Source organism: Ascaphus truei, unplaced genomic scaffold (genome assembly GCF_040206685.1).
Source record: "Ascaphus truei isolate aAscTru1 unplaced genomic scaffold, aAscTru1.hap1 HAP1_SCAFFOLD_369, whole genome shotgun sequence".
NCBI lineage: Eukaryota > Metazoa > Chordata > Amphibia > Anura > Ascaphidae > Ascaphus > Ascaphus truei.
In genome coordinates, this window is record NW_027456700.1 from 7,869 (window position 1) to 30,515 (window position 22,647).

The 22,647-nt window shown below is 48.3% G+C and overlaps 1 protein-coding gene across 3 annotated transcripts in view; it reads left to right on the forward strand.

Moving 5' to 3' along the window:
• The first annotated feature begins 284 nt into the window (after nucleotides 1-284).
• Nucleotides 285-22,647, forward strand: part of LOC142483771 (gastrula zinc finger protein XlCGF66.1-like) — a 28,628-nt gene continuing 6,265 nt past the window's right edge. The window contains exons 1-5 of one of the 3 annotated variants that reach the window (XM_075583755.1): nucleotides 285-485; nucleotides 7,951-8,073; nucleotides 11,052-11,175; nucleotides 11,752-11,950; nucleotides 20,238-20,441. In XM_075583755.1, coding sequence (XP_075439870.1) covers nucleotides 11,873-11,950; nucleotides 20,238-20,441 — 282 coding nt within the window. In that variant the 5' untranslated portion in view covers nucleotides 285-485; nucleotides 7,951-8,073; nucleotides 11,052-11,175; nucleotides 11,752-11,872. Of the gene's footprint in view, nucleotides 486-7,950; nucleotides 8,074-10,779; nucleotides 11,176-11,751; nucleotides 11,951-20,237; nucleotides 20,442-22,647 lie in introns of those variants that run through there. The other 2 variants (XM_075583756.1, XM_075583757.1) reach the window with 2 other exon arrangements.

Below are 22,647 nucleotides of genomic sequence, written 5' to 3' on the forward strand. Positions count from 1 at the left end.
TCTCCCTCCTCCTCCCTGCACCCCAAGGCTCTATTCCCCTCCTCTCCCCCTGCAGCCCAGTGACTTCACAAACATTTCCGGTTCCGGCGGAGCGCGCTGTCCCTGGGTGCAAGGCTTGCGTGTCAAAGGGCAGGCGGTGGAACGCAGGGCTTGCGTGTCACAGAGTAGGCGGTGGAACGCAAGGCTTGCGTATCACAGGGCAGGCGCTGGAACACAAAACTTGCGTGTCACAGGGCAGGCGGTGGAACGCAGGGCTTGCGTGTCACAGGGCTGGGGTGGAACGCAACGTAAAGAGACGTCTTGGCTGATGTAAAAAAGGTAAAAGCTTTAACATGAGAAACTTTTTCTCCTGCAGCTCAGACCGAGTCATTTATTTCCCCTGCACAGCCCGCAGCAGGACTACAACTCCCAGAAGCCCCTGCGGTGGAGTTAGCGTCAGTGGCCCGTTACAGCCAATCAGCGCACGGGCATCCACAGCAATGATGGTAGGAAGTGATCAAAAATATATATATAGCCCTTGGACAACCCCCCCCCCCCCCCCCCTAAGTGAGATTGGGGTGGGTATGCTTCTTCCAGCTTCTTCCAGGTGTTGGGCTGTGACCTGTTGGTGAACAGGAGGGCTGAGTGCTCCGCGATGTGTGGGGAGAGACAGGACAGGTGCACAGGGTTACCTTGTTCCTCGGTGCAGCACCTCCAGAGAATATGGATGCCTCTGTAATGAGCAGGGGATGGCCCATACTGACACCTTCTCCTCCTTTCCAGCAGCATAAGACAGTGAATTAGGCCCCGGACATGTTCCCTGCGTGCTTGCGGAAGCGTGCTGACGCGCGCTCCCGCTCAGCACTGAGCCCCTACAGCCGCAATTAGAGCGGCTTTAGTAGGGGCTCACCTGCGCTTCCGCGCGCTTGCGGAAGCGCAGGTCTTAGGGGAATTTAAAATTCCCCCGCTTGCCGGCGAGACAGGCCGGTCACGTGAGCGGTTCGCCCAATGAGGGCGAACCAGCTCCGTGACGTCACTGGCCCGCCCCCGGCCAGTGACGCGCCCGCTCCCGGCCCGCCCCCTGACGGTCTGTCCCCCTTCTGCCCGATCCCTGCCCCCCTTCTGCCCGATTCCTGCCCCCGTTCTGCCCGATCCCTGTCCCCCTTCTGCCCGATCCCTGTCCCCCTTCTGCCCGATCCCTGTCCCCCTTCTGTCCCGATCCATGTCTCCTGTGTGTGTGTGTGTGTGTGTCTGTGTATGTGTGTGTTTGTGCATTGTGTGTGTGTGTGTGTGTGTGTGTATGCATGTGTGTATGCATGTGTGTGTATGTGTGTGTGTGTGTATGCATGTGTGTGTGTGAATGTGTATGCATGTGTGTGTATGCATGCATGTGTGAGTGTATGCATGTGTGTGTGTGTGTGTGTGTGCCTTTGTGTGTGTGTGTGTGTGTGTGTGTGTGCGTGCGCGTGTGTGTGTGCGTGTGTGCGTGCGTGCGTGCGTGAATATATTTATCAAAGTTGCACAATGTTAATAAATAATTTATTCTCACAACATGTCTTTTTTTTTAATTTTTAAAATATTATATAATATACACACACACACACACACACGTACTCACGCACGCACGCACGCACACACACACACACACACATGTTCCCCAGTGACACACACACACTGACAGCTACCAAGTGACACACACACACACAGTGATACCCGCCTCCCAAGCGCTTGCTGTCTCCTCTGTAAGGACAGCAAAAAGCTCCTGGTAGAGCGAGCGGCAGCAAGCGAGAGCGAGCAAGCGCCAAACATGGCCAAGGCCTTACCCTCCTTTGTCTTCTCATGGTTTTATTGCATGAAGACCTCACAACATAGAGCAGGTACATTCCTCCATAATGATCCTATTCTTCAATGCCAGTTGGACCCCTCCTCCACCTCCTTGTGAGGTCGAGGGCTGCTGGTGGTCTCTCCACAGAGGGAAGAGAGAGACAGTACCTCTCAGACTCTTAGGCCTCGGGCATGGTCAGCGCTGAGGCGCGCTGTTGCTCGGCAGTGAGCCCCTGCAGCCGCAATGAGAGCGGCCTTAGCAGTGGCTCGCGCACACGTCCGCAAGCGTGTGTCTTACCAAATTTTTAGTTTCTGCGCTCGCCGGAGCGCAGAGCCGGTCACGTGAGCGGTTCGCCCAATGAGGGCGAACCAGCTCCGTGACGTCACAGCCCCCCCCTGACACGCCCCCGGACGGCGCGCGGTCTAAGGCCAGGGAAAGCACCCGCTTTCAGCCTCAGCGCGCCTCCGCCCGGCTGGATCCACTATGAACTTAGCCTTAGGCTGCGCTTATAGTGCCGGCGATGCAACGTCGCCCGAAACAAATGCATTGCCGCCGCGTGCGCTTATAATAAGCGCGACGGCGACAGAGCAACGTCGCCGTCTCAAACTGGTAGCCGGCAAAATTAGATTTTTCAAGGGCTGTCGCCTCGTGACGGCCCTTGAACCAATCAAATGGCCAGAAACCCGCGCCGCCGCCGCCCGGCGAAATATAACTTTTGCCTGTGATGAAGGGTGATGTCACCCGTCGTGTCGCCATCGACGGCACTATAGGCACGGCCTTAGAGAGGCAGGGACCCAGAATTTAGGAAAGTGCCCATATTTATAGCCTGAGGTGGATGGCTGGAACCCCACCCCTTAACAGGGCAGGTTGAATACTAATTGGTTATCACCCACTATAGATAAACCAATCGGTACCCTTTCCTCAGGCTGACTCTTTCAGGGTTGTTGCTAGGCCTTTCCTTGGATACCTGAAATGTATCCAAGTCTGCAATACACACACACAGCCTGAAGAAGGAATTAACCTCTCCACTGCCTGCACCTAACAGGACTTACACTGGAAAGGTTCAGGGAAAATAAGTAGCGGCCAAAGGCTAGGCTACATATATATATATATATATAATATATATATATATATAATATATGTAGCCCTGTTTCCCCCTGAACACAGAAAGCTACCGGTGCTGCCCTTTTACCTGTTGGCTCCCAGAAGCCTAAGCCTCCGCCACGGAGAGCCTGGGGTTATTTACTTCCAATACGGTGCAGCGCCTCCACCTGTGAGGGATCCCAACGTTGTGGGAGGAGCCCCTCACAGGACCCAACACATAAATCACACCCACACAGTAGAAAATATAAAGGCCGTTTACTGTAACATAGATAATAGATAACTCTTAACACTCTATTCTCTATAATGACTAAGAGTACAACTGCCCATGCACCATGCAGGGCGTAACCCCACACCGTGTCCCAGCACCCCAAAGTCCCACTCCCAACCCCCCCTGGTGTGTGAGACAGCGCTGCCCAGAATGTGTATGTACTCTGTTGGTGCACTTTATAACGATACCTGCCGGATGCTCCAGCACCCGGGCCCGCAGATATCTTCACAAAGTATCCGCCGATCCACAATCTCCTCCGTGATGTCCTGGACGTCCTGTCCAAAAGGAGGGGTCTCGCCCTGAAGACAGTCTCCTTCTCTTCTAAAGTAGGCCTGGTCCCTGGTCAGCATCCACTGTGTCCCTCACTTTCTAGTACTAGTACTAAAGGCACAGGTTCCCTATCCTAGGGCCGGTCCCTAACGCAGCCACAAACTTAAGCTACTGACTCAGGGCCTAGCTGGGGCCTAGAGGATTACGTGGCCTAGTGCAGTGGGTCCCTGACCCCTGCACACAGAACCTCCCCTAACCCTTACCCAGCTCCAACTCTCTCTTCCTGTCCTGAGTGCGTCAAATGTATCTCTCTCAGGGAATCCTGTAGCCTTTTGGCTCCCTGGCGTCAGGTGGCCTATCTGCCCTTAAGCACTCTGAGGGCTGTAGTCCCTTGCGAAGCCATTTAATATTGCTGCCGCGAGCACGATCTCCACTGCGCATGCGCTATATTGTAATGGCCGCCGCTCACTCTGTTGCGCATGCACATGCTCCCTGTACACACACGATCTTGTGCCAACCATACCATGGCCGCCGCGGCTGTTCTGCGCATGTGCGAGCCTCCGTGCATGCGTGAACACCCCAAACATGGCAGCGCCCTGCAACAGATGCCGCCTGGGAGCCACGGCGACGCACTCGCCCCCGCAGCGCCCCAACATGCCACGGAGGGTAAGGGAGGAGAGACATGGGGACCGAGGGGATCCTGGCTACATTCTCCCCCTGGTGAAAACAACAACTTCCCCGCTTGGAGGATAGCGTCACACAGCATAAGTTATACAATAAAAAAAATACAACTGATCACAGGCACTCTATCACAATTGGTACATGACTTAATAACCATATTGACACTCAAGGCCAGCTGAGGTTTAGCTGATTGCTGAGACCAATAGTGGGGTGCCCCTAACTGATCGTGGGAGGGCGCCTCACTGACTCCTGTGACTCTCTGCCTTGGTAATCTCAGGTACTGAAACCGGAGTCTCTGTAGACTCTTTGAACTAATGGTCGGGTACTACAGTCTCTGATACTAAACTACTTGCTCCCACTGGTGGAAGGAACAGCAAGTGGTCTTTGTGCCAGACCTTTACCCAGCCATCCGCATCAGGGATGCGGTAGACAGGGAGGCATTGACATTTCCCTCGGTCCACCACATGGCGAATAGAACACTCCATTTTGCGCCTGCAGGCAATAATTACCAGAGCGGTCACAACACAGTCCTGGTTTGCTTCAGCAGTGGTTTCAGAATTTACGTCTTCTGGAAACATCACAAGATTGAATTGCAGATCCTCGTCTTGAGACGGAAGTGCTCAGGGATCCTTCGCGTAGAAGTAAGCGCCAGGGCAGGGCCTCTTCACTGGATACCTCCATTACAGTCTCCAGGGAGTAACGGTTTGGTGTCTCACCGCTCCGCTGGCTGCTAACCATTGTCAGGTCATCTGGAACGCTGTCCAAGACCACCTCTGCTGCACTGGACTTCATGATAGGGCCCACTCGGCTCTCCGGTTGGCAGGTAAACTGTTGGCACTGGTCCACATATACCACCTGGTAGCGATCTTCTAGGGGGAACACCTCCGCCAGGACGTGATGCCGCGGCGAGTCAATCGCCAAGTCAACCATACTTAAGGAGCCACCATGCTCCGCGGTCACCTGGGGACTCACACCCAACACGCCTGGGGCAGTCAACTCACTCCTGTCATTGGTAGGTACTGGTCCCCGGCCTGGGACCAAGGTTACCTTCATAGTAGACCGGACTGGCCGTTGTAGGGCCCACGGGCCCATCGCAGATTAAGCAATTGGTTCTTTGTCATATCTTGAATTGGGTGGTCCGCCGGCTGGCGCATCACCATGGATGGTTGGCTACTGTCACCAGTAGAAGATGAGGGTAAGGACACCTCCGCAGGGGAACAGGGTCGGTGCACCTCGCATTCACTGGTGGCTATCGGCAGTAAGCGGTCCCGCTCCTGCGCCGCTAGTGGAAGCGCACCCAACTTTTCCTGGGTAGTCACCTTACCTGATGGTTCTGATATCTGAGGTTCCGGCTCTGGAACCGAGTCTGGAACCGAAGTGCACGGACCTCCTGGCACGACGGTTAGGGCGCACAGGCCCTCCAAAGCCTTCAGAGTCAAGGGAGATTGAATAGCAGCATCGACCGCCTGGGTAGAGGGGTCAGTCACATCTTTTTCTGCGAATTCCGTTGGCCGCAGCATCGTGGGGTTCAGGAACTGCCTCCGCAGCAGGCACACTTGTCTCCTGAGCTCAATTTGCCACCTGGAAAATCACACTTGGGACAGGGGCATCTGAGGTACCTCTTCCCTTCCACCCTTACCACCAGGAGTCCTCTTGGTAGTCCATAATGGGTAAAGTCCATATCTACAGATATACTTTTCTGTAAAAACGGGCACAAAAGCAACGGGTAGCACACTCCTTTCGCTCGCCAGGCTCCATACAACTGAGGGTGCGGTTCGCTGTATCCTGTACTTTCCTTAGTGGAGACAGAAGTTACTGATTGAGACTCACTATGTCCACTCCCCCTGGTGGACTCCAGAGATGGGGCACACATTAGCAAGGGGTGGTTCTGGCTCTGCGCTGAGCCACTCACATCGCGGGGGTGGAGCTCTGGTTTTCGCGCCAGTCCAGACAGAATTCTGAAATAATTTCTTGTACAGTCCTGGTGCTCGCCAAAGTTGGCGGGAGACGCCATCTTAGGTGTGACTCACAGTTAGCATTCCCGTATGAGGGAGTCTCAATTTTGATCACAGTCCCATTAACTACACTATGTCTCTCTGTGTATATCAGGGGGTAGCCTTCTGGTGGGGCCTCTGGGGCCTGTAAAGTCCAAGGGGCATTTTCCTGGCATATTTCCTGACCCACCGCCAGTAGAATGGTGGTCCAGTAACCAGTGGTATCATACTCTTCTCCTATCACCCATACTTTGTCTAGGCTCAGGAGTTCCTTTAGGGACTCCAGGAGTACACTCCCCTCCTCGTGAGCCGGAATGTTCCCCACGGCCACCACGTGATTAGGCCACTCCCAGACCCTAGCGGCCCAGGCATGGACCTCTTGGCTTGTGGGTAGTGTCACAGTAGACCCAGCTTATTAACACTTTACCATCTGGATCCTTTGATTGAATAAAGCATGAAATAAAATAAATTGTATTTATTCACATAAAGAACACACAGCTTGAATTACAAAATTAACACGGATAACACACTTACTGGGATGGGGCAAAACGAAATAAAAATGTCCATGGAATGAAATCCAGTCTCTAGGCAGGAATTCCCACACGTGGGGTTGCTGCAGAAAAAGAGCCGCGTAACAGTCCTCGGCTAGGGGCGCTAGCGGCAGCCCCTGTTTCTCCACCAAAAATAATATTTTCGTTCCCCCAATGCAGGATTAATTAATCCTTAGTCCTTACAAATACTGGAAGCTGGATACAAATCTTTAGTGGCAATGAAATAGTCTCTGTACCACCCGCTGTAGCTTAGATGAATCAGCTTACAAGATGGAACTTAATCTCAGATGACTCTGACCTCTGATTGCTGCACCAACTTTTAAAAAACTCCAAAAGTCTTTCTTTTCAGTCTGCAGCGAATCACTGCGTGGGAACTAAATCTCCCACCTGTGGCAAAGTTCTGTCAGTCTCTCCAAAAAAATGGCACAAATCCTCAGTATCGCAACTGAGCATGTGCAACAAAAATTTAATCTTCCCCCCACTGGCCACTTGCCACTTAGCATATGCCATCCTGCTTTCTTAATGGATGCCGCTCAGTCTAGCTAGGCCAAATGGGCCTTGGAAATGATCCCTAACTCCTCCAAATGCTTTTGCTCTGTTTCCACTCAAGCCTTCAGGGCGAATGGAACTCGCATTACTTTGAAAAATGTTGGGGGTCGCCCCTTCTCTTAAATTCAATTCAACAGAATCACCCTTAACTTTGCCCAAGTCGCTATCTAAAACGGCGCTATACTTATGTTGTAGGTTTTTCATCCATGGCTCGTGCTGGTCTATGTTTTGTTCTAGAGCATGACAGGAGTTGACTTGAATGTCTGGCATTCCAAGGGCCCATATCTAGTCACGTCCAAATAGGAGTGGCCCTCCCCGTTCTAGGACGTATAGTGGAAGTCTTTTTGTTTTCTCGTTATACGTGACACGTACTGTCACACAGCCGAGCGGCTTTAAAAGTTGCATGGAGTAAGTCTGTAGTCTGATTTTAGTGTGCTTCAACTGCTGTTTGTTACTGCAGCCTCAGTATCCAGATCCATGCACAGCTTTTTCCCTTCGAGTTACACCTGTACTTCCATGCCCGTTGGTTAAGGTCCGATGTGGTATATGGAGAGGCGTTCCAATCGCTCGTCTCCGTCCGAGCTGGACGATGCGTCTTGGAGGTGCACTTTATAAGTTTGTCTGCCTCCCGCCTTCTTTTCCTGGCGGCGTGTATGTGGTGCATGGCAAGCATACCGTAAATATCCTGTTTTGCCGCAACTATGACACTGCATGTCCTTGAATCTGCAGGCTCTGGCATCATGATTAGTTCCTCCACATCGGTAACACCGGCCAGGAGTCTGTTGTCCCGGTGCGGGTCGTCACAGCGTGGATTGTCGACTATATCCTTGGGGTTTCGTGATTGCTGACTTGGTAAGTTCTTCTTTTACAGTCTTGCGCGATTGCAGCGCGTCTGCGTCTTTCATTGCCAGCTCCATTACTGTTGCCACATTTGTAGCCCTTCTTAAGGAGAGGTTGTCTTCTGTTAACAGTTTCTTTTGCATAGGCTGACTTGTGAGGCCCTTTGGCCAAAGTGTTATAAGCCTCCAAGCCACGTCAAGGCATAACCAAATAGTGCATGTACTTACACTGAATATATGTAATTATTGTCCCATGGACTAGTGAAAAAAGTGAGAAAGCCCTGAAGGGGTTAAATAAAGCATATGCTTTTGTGAGTAGTGCAATTAAAAGCTGGCCAAAAATATGTACAGTCTCTCACAAATATTAGGCCAATCCTTTTCCTTGCTGCATACTCCCCAAGGGCATTTTCATATAGTATCACTGAAACATCATAGGGGTAGGTTTATTTGCTCATCTGCTTTACATAGCAGTTACTGAGCCCCTACCAATTTTCCAATTAGTGCAGGTATAATACACCCCAGTGACAGTCTGCACATCACCTTCTATTGAAGAGCAGGTGAATGTATAAGGCTGACAGAGATATATGTGTAAGTTTTATTATAGGACCAGCACACCAAGGGTTAACTAATTTATTGGTATAGGGGGGGACACCATAAAACAGGACAATCGCCCACTCTGACGCGTTTCGGGCTAGGCCCTTTGTCAAAGAGTATGCCCCGAACTTAAACAAACACATATTTATACATATTTTAATTACCTTAATTAGTCGCGTGTACCTGTGTCGATGACGTCAGCAGACCCGGTGAAACTCTCGCGAGACAAACGTGTCCCGGAGGTAATCACAGAAAGAGCAGCTGCTGGCAGGTAATCACAGAAAGAGCAGCTGCTGGCAGGTAATCACAGAAAGAGCAGCTGCTGGCAGGTAATCACAGAGAGCAGCTGCTGGCAGGTAATCACAGAGAGCAGCTGCTGGCAGGTAATCACAGAAAGAGCAGCTGCTGGCAGGTAATCACAGAAAGAGCAGGTGCTGGCAGGTAATCACAGAAAGAGCAGGTGCTGGCAGGTAATCACAGAAAGAGCAGGTGCTGGCAGGTAATCACAGAAAGAGCAGGTGCTGGCAGGTAATCACAGAAAGAGCAGGTGCTGGCAGGTAATCACAGAAAGAGCAGGTGCTGGCAGGTAATCACAGAAAGAGCAGGTGCTGGCAGGTAATCACAGAAAGAGCAGGTGCTGGCAGGTAATCACAGAAAGAGCAGGTGCTGGCAGGTAATCACAGAAAGAGCAGCTGCTGGCAGGTAATCACAGAAAGAGCAGCTGCTGGCAGGTAATCACAGAAAGAGCAGCTGCTGGCAGGTAATCACAGAAAGAGCAGCTGCTGGCAGGTAATCACAGAAAGAGCAGCTGCTGGCAGGTAATCACAGAAAGAGCAGCTGCTGGCAGGTAATCACAGAAAGAGCAGCTGCTGGCAGGTACTCACAGAGAGCAGCTGCTGGCAGGTAATCACAGAAAGAGCAGCTGCTGGCAGGTAATCACAGAAAGAGCTGCTGCTGGCAGGTAATCACAGAAAGAGCAGCTGCTGGCAGGTAATCACAGAAAGAGCAGCTGCTGGCAGGTAATCACAGAAAGAGCAGCTGCTGGCAGGTAATCACAGAAAGAGCAGCTGCTGGCAGGTAATCACAGAAAGAGCAGGTGCTGGCAGGTAATCACAGAAAGAGCAGGTGCTGGCAGGTAATCACAGAAAGAGCAGCTGCTGGCAGGTAATCACAGAAAGAGCAGCTGCTGGCAGGTAATCACAGAAAGAGCAGCTGCTGGCAGGTAATCACAGAAAGAGCAGCTGCTGGCAGGTAATCACAGAAAGAGCAGGTGCTGGCAGGTAATCACAGAAAGAGCAGGTGCTGGCAGGTAATCACAGAAAGAGCAGGTGCTGGCAGGTAATCACAGAAAGAGCAGGTGCTGGCAGGTAATCACAGAAAGAGCAGGTGCTGGCAGGTAATCACAGAAAGAGCAGGTGCTGGCAGGTAATCACAGAAAGAGCAGGTGCTGGCAGGTAATCACAGAAAGAGCAGGTGCTGGCAGGTAATCACAGAAAGAGCAGGTGCTGGCAGGTAATCACAGAAAGAGCAGGTGCTGGCAGGTAATCACAGAAAGAGCAGGTGCTGGCAGGTAATCACAGAAAGAGCAGGTGCTGGCAGGTAATCACAGAAAGAGCAGGTGCTGGCAGGTAATCACAGAAAGAGCAGGTGCTGGCAGGTAATCACAGAAAGAGCAGGTGCTGGCAGGTAATCACAGAAAGAGCAGGTGCTGGCAGGTAATCACAGAAAGAGCAGGTGCTGGCAGGTAATCACAGAAAGAGCAGGTGCTGGCAGGTAATCACAGAAAGAGCAGGTGCTGGCAGGTAATCACAGAAAGAGCAGGTGCTGGCAGGTAATCACAGAAAGAGCAGGTGCTGGCAGGTAATCACAGAAAGAGCAGGCGCTGGCAGGTAATCACAGAAAGAGCAGCTGCTGGCAGGTAATCACAGAAAGAGCAGGCGCTGGCAGGTAATCACAGAAAGAGCAGCTGCTGGCAGGTAATCACAGAAAGAGCAGCTGCTGGCAGGTAATCACAGAAAGAGCAGCTGCTGGCAGGTAATCACAGAAAGAGCAGGCGCTGGCAGGTAATCACAGAAAGAGCAGCTGCTGGCAGGTAATCACAGAAAGAGCAGCTGCTGGCAGGTAATCACAGAAAGAGCAAGTGCTGCCCAACTTCCTTAGAGCAACAACAACATAGGGTTTAATATCCTCGCCTTGTTCTTGGCGTCTATGATAAAACCGAAACCTCTCCGCTATCTCCAGGGGGTTTAAGTTGGTGGTAATCGTTCAGCATTTCGATCAGTACGTTTAGGGGCTTGGATGCTGGTTTATCCGGAAACAACAAGTCACTTAAAGTATTGTAGGTTATAGCACCAACTGCGGTGAGAAATACAGCAACCTTTCTGTCATCACTTACAGCATTTCCAACTAAATATTGGTCGAGCCGTTCGCTCCAAGAAGACCAATTGTCTGTTGCAGCATGAAACGCCTGCACGCTGCCGATGAGAGCTGCAGTGACATATATTTATCCTGGGCAGTGCTGGTACATAAAGGCTTCGTGATACTATCAATCCTTTCTGAGAGACAGAGAAAGTAACGCACATCTGTCCCTCTCACTGCAGGGTGACACAGACAGGAGACACAGCCCCTCACATCTGTCCCTCTCACTGCAGGGTGACACAGACAGGAGACACAGCCCCTCACATCTGTCCCTCTCACTGCAGGGTGACACAGACAGGAGACACAGCCCCTCACATCTGTCCCTCCCACTGCAGGGTGACACAGACAGGAGACACAGCCCCTCACATCTGTCCCTCTCACTGCAGGGTGACACAGACAGGAGACAGCCCCTCACATCTGTCCCTCCCACTGCAGGGTGACACAGACAGGAGACACAGCCCCTCACATCTGTCCCTCCCACTGCAGGGTGACACAGACAGGACACACAGTCCCTCACATCTGTCCCTCCCACTTCAGGGGGACACAGACAGGACACACAGCCCCTCACATCTGTCCCTCCCACTGCAGGGTGTCACAGACAGGAGGGACACATCCCATTGTATCCTTTTCTGTCCCTGCAGGGGGATATATACATCCCTCTCTCTCTCCCCATGTGTAGGATGATATTGCTGTGAAATACAAGTACAATATATACCAGTAACTGCAGAGGTCACCACGGGGTGAGACACTTCCACACGGACCAGAGACCATTCTTGGAGCATCTGACTAACTCACTGATCATGAACAAGGACAAAAAGCCGATGGCTGAGAAGATCTTGGATCACACCCTGGAGATTATCTACCTGCTGACCGGAGAGGTGAGAGCTGCTGGTGACTGTCATAATGACATCACTCTTATCTCTCTCACTACAGCTGGGACCTTTCTCTGTTGGTAACATATCTTAGTCTCCTGTTAATCTGTCTTTTGTTTTTTACCTTCTCTGGGACCTCGCCTTTTCTCTCTACACATTATCACTTAAAATGTCTAAAACTGAGATCCTCACATTTCCACCTGAACCTAATATCCCTTTTTCCCATCACCATAAATGGTACTACCATCTACCCTGTTGCCAAAGCGCGTTGCATCGGAGTCAGATTTGACTCCTCCCTTTCCTTCTTCGTTCACGGCATAACTAAAATGTGTCTCTTATTCATCTGTATCATTGTCAAGATTTACAGTTTCTTCAGTCAATCTTCTAAACTGTAATGCATGCCCTTATCCTCTCCCGCCTGGATTACTGTAACATACTGCTATCAGGCCTCCCTGCCTCACAACTTTCTCCTTTGCAATCTATCCAAAATTCTGCTGCCAGAATAATTTCCTTTTCTCCCAAAACAGCCTCTGCTCATCTTCTCCATAAATCCCTCTCCTGGAGTTCTCCTCCTTACCTTCAAGGCTCTCCACTCATCTGCTCCTCCGTACATATTGGCTTTGATCTCTCATCACCCCCCTGTTCGTCTCCTGCGCTCTACCCATTACTGTCTCCTTTACAACCTTTTAACCTCTACTGCTCTCTCAAAACTTTTTCCCTCACTGCCCCTTACCTGTGGAACTCCCTCGCACTCAGTATACGCCAAGCACCGTCTCTCCCCACCTTTAAGTCAAACCTTAAACCTCACCTCTTAAATGAAACATTTTAATACCCTGGACTCATGGCTACAGTCCCATCACCACTGTCTCTCCTACCAACCATTGTGACCAAGAATTGCCATCTACTGCACTTATTCCCTCACCTGCTGTCTTTGTAACTCTCCAAACATACCACTTAGATTGTAAGCTCTCCCCGGGGCAGGTATTTCCATTCCTCTTGTCTGATTTTGGTTGTTGCACTTATTGTATTATAATTCCTTGTACTGTATTGTCTCTTTTTTGAGCACAGTTTGGGCACAATATAAATAAAGATATACATACAGTTACATAAGTTTGTGAACCGCAATGACAATTATGAAAATTCCATAGTCTTTTCTTAAATATCAATTAGGGTTTATATTAACCAATTCCATGTCTTTTGAAACAAAATTATGTATGAATTAGACAAACAATTAGTAATTTGTCAGCTACATTAAAAGGGATATTTAGAATCAGGTGTTTAAATAATTAGGTAGATCTTCAGAGGTGAGGTGGGGTGACCCCACCCTATATAAAGATCAGAAACTTTCTGAGGGCCTCAGAAAAGTAGTTATTAATGCTAATCAGTCTAGAAAGAGTTACACAACCATTTCTATGGATTTGGATCTCCACTAATCCACTGTCAAACAAATGGAGAAAGTTCAAGACCACAGTCACTCTACAAAGGAGCGGTCCTCCTACAAAAATCTCTCCAAGAACAAACTGCCAATCATCCATGAAGTCACAAAGAACCCCAGAGAAACATCCACGGATCTGCAGGCCACTCTCGCCTTGGCTAATGTGAGTGTTCATGACTCAACTATCAGAAAAAGACTGAACAAGAATGGTGTTCATAGTAGGAAACCACTGCTCTCTTGAAAGAAAACATTGCTGCCCGTCTAAAGTTCACCAAAGAGCACATAGATGATCCACAAGAATTCTGGAACAATGTTCTCTGGACAGACGAGTCAAAGGTAGAAATTTTTGGCCTTAATGCGAAACGTTATATTTGGTGAAAACCAAAACTCAATTAGAACAGAAGAACCTCATTCCAACCGTCAAGAATAGGGGGGGGGGGGAAAGGATATAGTAGTGCCAACCGTGTGTTGATTCAAATGCAGATATTCAATAAATACACAGAGAAGTCCCGCTGCCAGAGTTCATAGAGGTGATTCAAAGTCCTCCACACAATGTCAATCAAGAAAAAATGGAGTCCTCCGGCGCGTGGTTATACTCGTGGTTCCCAAGACATGTAGGGAGAAAATTAAAACAACAAACCACAGAAAAGGGGTGGTTAAAATGGAATTAATGTTGATTGGTGTGGGGGTGTGATGGTTTTGCGGCTGCTTTTCTGCCTCAGGACCTGGACGACTTACCATTATTGACGCAACCATGTATTGCATCAGACGATTCTAGAGGAGAATGTCAGGCTATCCATCCGTGAGGTGAAGCTGAAGCAAAAGTGGGTCATGCAGCAAGACAATGATACTAAATATACAAGCAAATCTACAAAAGAATGGCTGCAGAAGAAGAAATTTTGCGTTTTATAATGGCCTAGTCACAGTCCAGACCTAAACCCCATTGAAATGTTGTGGCAGAACCTGAAGCGACCTGTCCATGCATGGAAGCCCTCCATTGTCACTGAGGTGAACCAGTTCTGCAAGGACAATGGGTCAAAATTCCTCAAAACCTATGTGTCAGGATCCGTGATCCACGTCGCGCTCAGCGCGTCCGTCACCTAACCCAACCCGCGATCGGGTGTCCCGCTGCTTCTGCTGTCTGTGATGCTCCTCTCACCCCTGCCGGGACCAGCCGCCATCTTAGGGGCGTGCGCGCGTCCCGTGTTGTTGGAAATTGAGCTCCTAATGGCCCGCCTCCAGTTTGCGCCCATTCAGTGATGTCACTGGCGCGCTACGTGCACACGCGTTGTGCGTTCAGCATGCGCACGCGCCACATCACCTCTACTCAGGGCTACTGCCCACACCTGACGCTGTCATCCCGACAGCCAAACACAGCCCTGTTTACTGACGGGTCCCGTCAGCCTGTCCCTCTGGCAAATCGGCTGAGCATAAACACTCCTATGTGCGTAATGTTCACTGCTATTCTTGTCTCCTGTGGGAAACCTTCTGTTCGCTGTCTTGTCTTGCCTGATCCTGCTTGTTCTCTGGACTCCGCTCTTCTATTCTCCTGACTCCGGCTTACCACGACGATCCACACCTCTCCAATCCAGACCCTGGCAAGTACCTCGACGATCCACACCTCTCCAATCCTGACCTCGGCAAAGTACTTCGACGATCCACAACTCTCCAATCCCAACTACGACAAAGTACCTGCCACGATCCGCACCTCTCCAATCCAGACCCTGGCAAGTACCTCGACGATCCACACCTCTCCAATCCTGACCTCGGCAAAGTACTTCGACGATCCACAACTCTCCAATCCCAACTACGACAAAGTACCTGCCACGATCCACACCTCTCCAATCCAGACCCTGGCAAGTACCTCGACGATCCACACCTCTCCAATCCTGACCTCGGCAAAGTACTTCGACGATCCACAACTCTCCAATCCCAACTACGACAAAGTACCTGCCACGATCCGCACCTCTCCAATCCAGACCTCGGCAAAGTACTTCGACGATCCACACCTCTCCAATCCTGACTACGGCAAGTACCTTTGACTATTCTGACCTCTCCAACCCCGACCCGGCTACCTCAACCAATCTACACTCCAGACGCGCCCTCGCGGCCAGAGGTTGGTGTTACATCAAATCCCCACCCGGCCCGCGGTCACGCCTTGTTTGCGGTGAGCACTCCGTTACACGATGTGAGAGACTGACCAGCAGTTAAAGGAAATGCTTAGTTGACGTTATTGCTGCCAGAGGAGTACTGAATCTAAAGGTTCACATACTTTTCACACATGGATATTGAATGTTTAATCATTTGTAGATAAATGTTGACAAATTATCATGTGTTGTGTCATTTGTTTGATCAGGTTATCTTTATCTATTATTAGGACTTAGATTAAAATCTAATAACATTTTAGGTTTGAAATATGTGAAAATCCAAGGTGGTTCACAATCTTTTCCTCACCACTGCACATAGATACATACATCTCTTTTGCTACAAACGGGACCTGCGGAGCATTAATATGGGAGGTACTTGTGAAGCAATGTCCAGGGACAGATGTACTTATAGAAAGCAAGATGTCTGCAAAATGTCTCTGTAAAGCGCTACGTAAAACTAGCAGCACCATACAAGAACATGCTATTATTATTATTATTATTATGATTATGTATTATTATTGTTATTATGTATCGTGCCTGTGTTACATTATTCTGTAGTTGCCACTGAATAGAATTATTATTTATACTGTTAGTCTCTTTAGCAGGGGATATTGAAATCAAAACATACAGGACACCTACAAGCTAATTTTGACAGATTTATTATAAATCATTCTTCCTGGTAATGCACAGGTTATTAAGAATTTATATTAGTGTTAGGTACCCTTGAGATGTGGTCTGCCGTGTAGTGGCTCAAGGGCTTACAACACTTTGGCCAAAAATGTTAAACTAAAAGGCCATTTTATTTAATAGATATCTATACATATATATTTAGGCACTGTACTGTGTATAAATTTCACTGGATGTGCACTGAGCTTTGTCTGTGTTTCATGTTCTGTCTCTGGTTTTAGATATTGAAATCAAACCAGACCCTCCCTTTTCAACTCTATCTCATACCCCTGATAATGTCCATGTTCTAATTTCAGAAAGGACTCTCTGTCACCCATATAAATATTCAAAACCTGATAGCCAAACTCTATGAACTAAGGGCATGGTGCTTTGTGTATAAGCCCAAAGCCATCATTCTCACTGAAACATGGCTAAATCCCAAAACCCTTGCTGCATCTATCCCCGTGCCTACATTTTCTTGACACAATTTCCTCTCTGAATGGGAAGAATGAGCTGTTAGTTCTTGGTGATTTCATCCTCAATTTACTTGACCCTAAAAACAACAAAACTGGAAACAATTCAAGTCACTAAATTGAACCCAAATAATTTCCCAACCCACATGAACAACCCTAAAATGTCACAACCATTCCTTGCTAGACTGGATTCTATCCTCTTGTCCCAACAGAATCCAATCCTATGGTTTCCTACCGGATATTTTCAGTGACCATACAATAGTGTTCTGTGTAAGGTAAATCAGACCACAAAGTCAAGAGCTAAAGTTCTTCTCACTAGAACATTTAGAAACTTTAACCCACAATTCCCGGCTGATCTTGGTACAGAATCAACTGAATACTTGACCCCGATTCTGCACTTGTTTATTTCCAAACAGAGTTCTTAAAACTCTCTGATACCCATGCTCTGCAACGCAAAATAAGATTATTGGGCCCCACCTACCCTGGGCTACAACCGACCTTATTGTGCTTTACTATTTTAGGGATGCCTTGTGGAAAAGATACAAAGTAACGGTCACTACGAAGTTTCTTAATAACAGAAGATGCCTGCGGAATATATGCACAAGGCAAACAAGACTAGCAAAAGCCCAATATTACGCTGACAATCTTTTCCAAAATACATAAAAATCAACAAACTGGAAGGTCATCAAGAATACATTCCAGCCTTCTAGCCATCAACAATCATCTAATATCAAGAAGGATGCTACTACTCTGACAAATCACACTGACGTTGCAAATGTATTTAATGAATACTTTGTGGTGTGTGCTACTTCCCTACTATCAACGCGTGACTCTAAATACAATCATGAAGCTCAACCTGTGAGAAACCATATTGCCAACACTGCTCACAATTTTCAATTTGTCCCAGTATCTGAAGAGGAGATTACATAGGCGCTCCTAACATTAAAACTAAACAGCCAGTGTGGACCTGACCTACTGCAATCAAAGTTCCTATGACTCGGTGCCCCAGTCATTGCCATACGACTTGCTTCCCTAATCAACTCTATTTTGTCTTCAGGCCATTTCCCACAGACCTGGAAAAATACCAGAGTTGTCCCAATCTTCAAAAGGACAAAAACATTGTCTACAACTACAGACCAATCTCTCTTCTCCCAATAATATCAAAAGTCATGGGGAAATGTGTCCACTATACCAAGACAAATTTCCTTAGCAACTCCAATCTGGCTTTCGCCCAAACCACTCCATGGTAACTACGCTCTTAAAGGTTTGCCATGAGATCCAGTGTGGAATGGAACTGGGACAACTTAATGGTGCAATATTCCTAGATTTTGCAAAGGCTTTTGATACTGTTGATCACATTATCTTGTTAAACAAGCGTCAGTGCTCTGGAGCAGGGGAACATGCGTGAAACTGTAAAACTGTGTGGGGTCTCAGCAGTGAAAAATCACAGAAAGCAAGTAGCTTGAATAAAAAAATAACTTGTAATGATTAAAGCGTATCCGTAATGATGAACATAGATGCGACATGAGAGGTTTATCACACAAGATCAGAGGTATTCCTGTAACCATAGTCTGGAAAAAGGTATTTAAGGAAGAAAGGGGCGGTATCAATATTCCTGGATTAGTAGAATAAACTAGCCACTGTCTGTATGAGATATCCAAGTAATGAGCTACATGGTATAAAAGCATATCTATGTAAGGCACAGAGTGACAGTCTAAAGCCACGTGTGGCACAAAGCAAGAGTCACTACGTGAAGTAAAGTATCCTGTAAGTGTATAAGACACAAACCATACAATGGGGCACAAAATACAGCACGGAAGGTACTTACCCAACTGAATTTGTTCAATCACGAATAAGTGGGAAACAATGTCCACCAGTCAGCGTGATGCAGGGGGCCCATTTCCACATGAAACGAGACCCGTGTGTAATGCCTGTATGCCCACAGACCTGGCCAGTCCCCAGTACTGAGGTGCGGTAAGGGTATAACATGCACCCACAGCAGTGAGTGCATGCCCGGAGTGTGGTAATTTGCGTTGCCGGGCCTGGTGAGTAAGGGTTAACGTTATACTTGCTGAGTCCGGGGTGCCAGAGGTCGTAGTGATGTCCGTAAGCCAGTGTTCAAGGGCAGGAGAAGGCGGCGTAGTCAAGTCCAAAGCAGAGTTCAAGTTCAAACCAAAGGAATCCAAACAGGGGCAGGGACAGGAACCAGAGCTGAAACAGACAAGGGAACTAGGCATAGACACTGCACACACAGGAGCTACAGGAAAGCTATGCAGAGCAATGACTGAAAGCACAGAGTGGGGTTATATGGGAAGAAGGACCAATAGGGGTGAGGGGTGGAGCAGAGGTTTGAGTGGGTGTTTGCAGGGTAGGTCTGTGAGAGCAGGGGAGGAGACAGGGAAGTAATCCAGGGTGATGGCCTGTAACCGACGGGGGGCGGAGCCAGTGCTAGGGGACGGCTGATAACTAGAGCGGGTGCGCTCACCGCGCGTGTTGCAGGGCGTGAGGGGCGTACCGCTGAGGAGGTGCTTGGCACTGGAGGCGGAAGGGAAGGAGAAGCCAGGTACGGTAAAGGCTGCGATGACAGAGGCACGCCGAGGGGCGCGTGTCCCACGGAGAGTGACAAGCGATCGGGAACGCGCGCGCTCAGTGCGGGAGCCGCTCGCGTGACCTGAACGCGTGCATGGACATGCAGACAGTGCCGCAGAGGAACGGCTGAGAGAGGAGGAGGGAAAAGAGTGGGTACGTAGGGAAGAGGGACAGTTAGCCGCCGTGGGACCTGGGGTGACGGGGACACGCTGGGAAGCGTGAGTCCCCGATCCGTTACACCGTGGTACTTCCCTGAGTATGTGTGGTAGAGGAAAAGTCTGTTTGCTCCAAAAGCTGTTTGTTGCGTATCTGTGCTCGTGCTCCGTTCCTCTGTGCCTCAGGATGTGACTCTGCAGAAGGGGAGCTCCGGCGGTACTCCTTAAGTAGGCGACTTGATGTCAGTCCGTGCCGACGTGTCTACGGCAGCCTCGTCTGGACCTGTCGTTGCCATGGAAACTCATGTCAACTAGCGCTGTCATTCAAGGTTGAGAAGTGCACTCGTATCTCTCCTTGCAGACCCAAGTGTGTAGCAGGGGGAGAGAGATGTATCCCTCTGAGGTCCCAACGGATGCGCACTCATTCAAACATCCATGTGTAGAGAGTGAAAGAAGAGATAACATGTACAGTATTATATAGATTATCACATGCATGCATTGTGCCTGTGTTACATTATTCTGTAACAGCCACAGAATATCACAAGTCTTTTAATAATTACATATTATGTGTAATGTGATGTTTGTACAATCCATGATCTTTGTGCTCATATTGGCACAGTTGGGTCAGTGAGTGTGGTGCAGTAAAGTCAGTGATACAATAGACAGAATTGGTGGGGAGGCCACTGAATAGATTACGTGAGTATAGAGCTGGTGACACGAGATTTGTCCCTCTCACTGATAAGCAACAAATCTGCAGGAATATGACACATATCCACGTGTGTCTCTGGCTCTGCACAGTGATATTTATTACTGTCTCTCTATATGTAGGATTATATAGTTGTGAAGAAGCACAGTGAGCGTGTCACAGACAGCAGCAGGCCCTGTGTGCCAGAAGGATTCTGCAGGACCCAGAGACCCGTCATGGATCATCCAACTAACTCCCTGATACATGAGAGAAACAATGACAAGAAGCTGATGTCTGAGAAGATCCTGGAACTCACCAACAAGATCATTCACCTGTTGACCGGAGAGGTGAGCGCTGCTGGGCACTGTTATATTTTACCATCTTTATATCTTCATTCAGCCTGGTCTTGAACAAACGTTGTTATATGTATCTGTATTTTCCTCTCTCCCTTCCTCACCTGGCTTTCCATAAGTAAAAGATTCTTACAAGACTGTCACAGACCAACGCTTTTAACACCAAAATACATGGATCCTTTGATTGAGCAAAGCAAGGGATAAAATAAATTGTGATGTATTTACAAAATGAACACACACAGCTTGGTTTACAATTACAACGAAAAATACATTTACTAGTTACGCTGTTAAGTCTGGTTACAGGATGGATCTTTCACTGCATGATGAATCTTGTTACATGATGGAACTGTTTCCTGATGGGCTGCAGGGTTTCTTAAGTACTAAACAGTCCTATACTTAATCCATGCAGCCAATCTACTCAGTGGAAATAATTCCTTCCCCCTATCACGGAGTTGCCACTATTTTGCAAACCTGGCAGAGGGGCTTCTCAGTCTGCTCTGGGCATGTGCCAACTTTGCACCTTGGCCGCTTAGCATATAAGACCTTGCCAGTCTTACCTGGTGCCGTTCAGGCTGGGCAGAGTGACAGCTGGCCAGATGGCTTATTGAAGTTGTCTGCCTTTCCCCCTCCTTGCTAACAAAAGGCTTAACACCTCCATATTGTGGATTGCCTTTGAAACTGGCCAGGATGGCGTATTGAAGTTTTCCTGCCTTTCCCCCTCCTTGCTAACATAAGGTTTAACACTTCAATATCCTGGACTGCCTTTGAAGCTTAGAGGGCAGAGTAGCCACTCTGTCTCTGGCGTGTTAGATGAAAATCCCCTTTTGCCTAACATGTTGGTACAATTAAAATAGGGGGACTTTAATTAATCCGTTTTTATATAACTCTATAAAAATTGCGCGACATGATAGTTCCTGATTTTACCCGAACAGTGCTCACAGCAAATCTCACGGCGCTAGGAGTTTCCTAGCGAAAGTTAGCAAAAAGCCACCTAGCTGCTGGATTTTAAACCATTTTTCCTTTCACACGCTTACACGAAAACACTGCCACAGTTATACACATAATCTTAAAAAGGACTTTACTCCAAAAGAATCTCTCAGGAAGAACTTGCAGAAGTAATAAGCCAACTCAAAACCAACAAAACAACAGGCCCAGCCAGCTTTTCCAACCTGTATTATAAAAAGTTCAGAGCGGTGCTGTCCCCGTTTGCTCTTGAGATGTGTAACATTTTTCTGGAGGGTGAAGAAATCCCGGCCTCTCCCTCAATGGCCAACTTAGCGATTATCCATAAAGAGGGCAGAGATCCTCTTCAATGTGGGAGTTATAGACCTATATCACTATTGAACTCAGATTTGAAAATTTTCAGCAAAATTTTAGCGAATAGACTTACTCCAATCCTCCCTAAACTTATACATTCGGACCAAGTGGGCTTTGTCTCGGGCAGACAAGCCTCAGACAACACCCGTAAGGTCATGGATATTGTGGACCATGTGCACCTGACCGGATCAAAGGCGATTCTATTAAGCTTAGACGCTGAAAAAGCGTTTGATAGAATAAAGTGGGCATTTTTAGTTCAGACAATGCTAAAATTTGGTTTCTCGGGCCCATTCCTGGAGGGCGTTAGAGCCCTCTAGAAGACGCCCACTGCCTATGTCAAGCTACCAGGAGGATACACAGATCCCATCAAAATTAAAAATGGTACTAGGCAGGGATGCCATCTGTCCCCCCTTCTCTTCGCACTATCGATCGAACCCCTTGCGGCAATAATTAGAGATGATATAAATATCCAGGGTATCCTGATAGGAGAAATAAACTGCAAGATCTCATTATTCGCAGATATAATACTATCGTTGGCCAAACCACTGATATCTCTGCCAAATTTGCAATCCCAACTAGACCAATTTGGACAGGTCTCAGGTTACAAAATAAACAATGACAAATCTGAAGCACTAAATTTATCGCTCCCCGCCCACGAAGTTAAACTATTGCAAGCAAACTTTAAATATAAATGGTCCCAAACACACATCAAATATCTAGGAATATACATAACAAACACATACAATTTATTATACCAATATAACTACCCACCTCTATTTGAAAAAATTAAAAAAGATCTTCAGTCCTGGAACGACTTCCAAATATCCTGGATCGGAAGGATAACAGCAGTAAAAATGAATATCCTGCTTAGGCTGCTGTACTT